The sequence below is a fragment of the Arachis ipaensis genome, chromosome B04, assembly GCF_000816755.2.
Source record: "Arachis ipaensis cultivar K30076 chromosome B04, Araip1.1, whole genome shotgun sequence".
In the NCBI taxonomy this organism is placed as follows: Eukaryota; Viridiplantae; Streptophyta; class Magnoliopsida; order Fabales; family Fabaceae; genus Arachis; species Arachis ipaensis.
Window position 1 is genome coordinate 70,698,251 of NC_029788.2, and position 3,460 is coordinate 70,701,710.

Genomic DNA, 3,460 nt, shown 5'->3' on the forward strand with positions numbered 1-3,460 from the left:
CCAGAAAACTACAAAGTTTGGTATTGGCATGGTGAAGGGTGAAGTAAGCCTTATATGAAGCAGATATTGCTGCTGCCTGCTCTTGTATTTTATTTTATATAGAGTTGGTAATGAACTAGTGATAGCTTCTCATGCAGTAGTGCTGCACTCTTTTGCCCTCTTGAAACCATTATTATTGTTATATGTTGAATGCATGTTTGGTTCTATTTAATTATGTCCAAATTTAACTTGCAGAAACTTTGTAAGAGGAATCAAGAAATTCGGCAAAAACAAATAATTCCTCATACTTCAGGTGCTAAATCAATTGCAAGAAGAAGGGCTGAATTGGTAATCAATTAATGCATGCATATCTAATCTATCTCAAATATAATGCATGCATTATCTCTTAATTTTTCTGCATATCTAATCTATCTCAGATAATAATTAGATGAATGATATATACATGATTGAAGTTAGTAGGCTTCTATTTTTTAATCGAGTCTTTCTACTTTTCTTAAATTTTAGACGGAAGAGACGGGAAAAGAAGTTAGTAGGGTTCAAATGTGGGACATCACTCACAAGAAAACAGATGGAAGTTATGTTAACGAAAAAGCTAAAGAAATAGCGGTAAGACTAAAGTGTAATAAGTAACTTGTTTGTATTTCTTTTTCTTTCTTTTTTATAATATAATACTATTTTTGATTCTTTCTTTTTTTTTATACATGTAGGAGAAGATTGAAGCACATAGCAGCCAACAACCGATGGAATTAACTCTTAATTATCCTCTTGATGCTCTTGGAGTAGTTTTTGGGAAAGAGCACCCTGGTCGTGTTCGAGGTTTAGGTATGGGAGCTGTTCCAACAATTGCTTTCAAGAACAACATTACAAGGATTAGTCAAATGAATTTAGGTTCTTCAAATGATGTTGGAACATCATCTACTTGTGGTCCAAATGTACAAGAAGAGTTGGATACCGTTAAAGCACAATTGCAAGCGCTAGTCTCCTATATTGCTTCTAAGGAAGGAGGTAAAATTCCAATACAATTGGCTGGAATATTCCCTACTCAACAAGTTTCACAGGTACAAATACAATTATCCTCTTTTTTTTCCTTTTGATGTGAAATAATTGTAAACAGTGGAGAGGATGCTACTAATGCAGGAAACAGTGGATTAATCTCTGCTTTAGCACTTAAATTAGTGCTTTCTCTTCCTGTGGATTTAAAGCAGAGCTTATGATCACTGGAAAAGTGTCACCCTCTCCCAAAAATGTATATTTCAGGGATGGTGGTAGTGGTTTGAGCTCAGGTTTAGGAGGTTTCTCCTCTTCCTGAGGGATTTTCAGTGGTACTTTTATTTCCTCTGATTCCTCCAGATCAGGCTGAACATCTTTAAAGATGTCTTCTAGCTCTGATTCAAGACTCTCAGTCATATTGATCTCTTCCACTAAAGAGTCAATAATATCAGTGCTCATGCAGTCATTTGATGTGTCTGGATGCTGCATAGCTTTGACAGCATTTAACTTGAACTCATCCTCATTGACTCTCAGGGTCACTTCCCCTTTTTGTACATCAATAAGAGTTCATCCAGTTGCTAGGAAAGGTCTTCCTAGAATGAGAGTTGCACTCTTGTGCTCCTCCATTTCCAGCACTACAAAGTCAGTGGGAAAGGCAAATGGCCCAACCTTGACAATCATGTCTTCAATGATGCCTGAAAGGTTACATAGGGCTGTCTTGGTACAGGCACCCTCTAATGTGCATGGTATCATAAAGCTTCCTGGATCTTGAAGCTTCTCTGGTAAGCTTTTCAGAATGACTGCACTGCATTCTTCAGTGAGAAACACTTTTTCAGTTTCTCTCCAATCCTTCTTATGACTTAAGATCTCTTTCATGAACTTAGCATAAGAGGGTATTTGCTCAAGTGCCTCTGCAAATGGAATCTTTATTTCAAGAGTCCTGAGATAGTCTGCAAAGCGGGCAAATTGTTTATCCTATTCCGCTTGGCGGAGTTTCTGAGGATAAGGCATCTTGGCTTTATATTCTTCAACCTTAGTTGCTACAGGTTTATTCCCTACAGGAGTGGTTGGAGAAGCCTTCTTAGAGGGGTTACTATCAGCATTTACAGGTGTCTGATCCCTCATTGGCGTTTGAACGCCAGGATTGGGTGCTGGATGGGTGTTTAACGCCAGCTTCCCACCCTTTTCTGGCGTTTGAACGCCAAAACTGGACAAGGAATGGGCGTTTAATGCCAACTTTTCCCCCTTTTCTGGCGTTTGAATGCCAGAGTTATTCCTCTCTGGGCTCTTGATGTCCTCAGAGGGATTTTGGGCAGTGGTTTGGTCATCCTCTGTCATTTGCTCTCTTCTTGACTTTTTGCTACTTTGAGCTGAGTTATTCACTGTCTTCCCGCTCCTTAGTTGGATAGCTTGGCATTCTTCTGTTATCTGTTTAGATAGCTGCTGTCTTGTCTGATTCAATTGTGCTTCTATATTCTTGTTAGCATTTTTAGTGTCTTGGAGCATCTCTTTGAATTCTGCTAATTGTTTTGTCATTAGGAGTAGTTGCTGATTAAGTTCCACAATCTGTTCTTTAGGATTGGGATCAGTAGTTACTGCCATAGCCTCTTCTTTTATGGAGGACTCACTGTTTGAGTACAGATGTTGATTTCTAGCAACTGTATCTATGAGTTCTTGAGCCTCTTCAATTGTTTTTCTCATGTGTATAGATCCACCAGCTGAGTGGTCTAGGGACATCTTAGCTTTTTCTGTAAGCCCATAGTAGAAGATGTCTAACTGTACCCACTCTGAAAACATTTCAGAAGGGCATTTTCTCAGCATCCCTATGTACCTCTCCCAGGCATTATAAAGGGATTCATGATCCTCTTGTTTAAAGCCTTGGATGTCCAGCCTAAGCTGTGTCATCCTTCTTGGAGGGTAAAATTGATTCAGGAATTTGTCTGTTAATTGTCTCCATGTTTTTATGCTTGATGTGGGTTGGTTATTTAACCACCTCTTAGCTTGATCTTTTACAGCAAATGAAAACAATAATAATCTGTAGACATCCTGATCCACTTCTTTATCTCGTACTGTGTCAGCAATTTGTAAGAACTGTGCCAGAAACTCAGTAGGTTCTTCGTGTGGAAGACCGGAATACTGGCAATTTTGCTGCACCATGATAATGAGCTGAGGATTTAGCTCAAAGCTGCTTGCTTTGATGGGAGGTACACAGATGCTACTCCCATATGCAGCTGTAATGGGGTTAGCATATGACCCCAGAGTCCTTCTGGACTGTTCACTTCCACTTATGTCCATGATGGAGAAAAGGGAATTGATATGAATTATATATATTTTTTATTAAAAGTGACCGAAAATAATAAAATAAAATAAAAAGGAAAATAAAATTTTGAAAACTAAAAGAAAATAAAATCAAAGTAAATTGAAAACTAAATTAATTAATTAATTAAAAAGTTTTTTTTTTGAAATTAGC

The 3,460-nt window shown here is 37.9% G+C and overlaps 1 protein-coding gene across 1 annotated transcript; it reads left to right on the forward strand.

The window, feature by feature from the left end:
• LOC110271512 lies at window positions 214-1,094 on the forward strand. Its single transcript, XM_021122461.1, has 2 exons — window positions 214-327; window positions 708-1,094. The coding sequence occupies exons 1-2, from the start codon at window positions 214-216 to the stop codon at window positions 1,092-1,094; spliced, it is 501 nt and encodes a 166-aa protein (XP_020978120.1).

Bases quoted from the DNA above. Each gene is read 5' to 3' on its own strand.
- LOC110271512 (XM_021122461.1), top strand. From the start codon at position 214: ATGTCCAAATTTAACTTGCAGAAACTTTGTAAGAGGAATCAAGAAATT. The intron at 328-707 runs GTAATCAATTAA...TTATACATGTAG, and splicing joins CAAGAAGAAGGGCTGAATTG to GAGAAGATTGAAGCACATAG.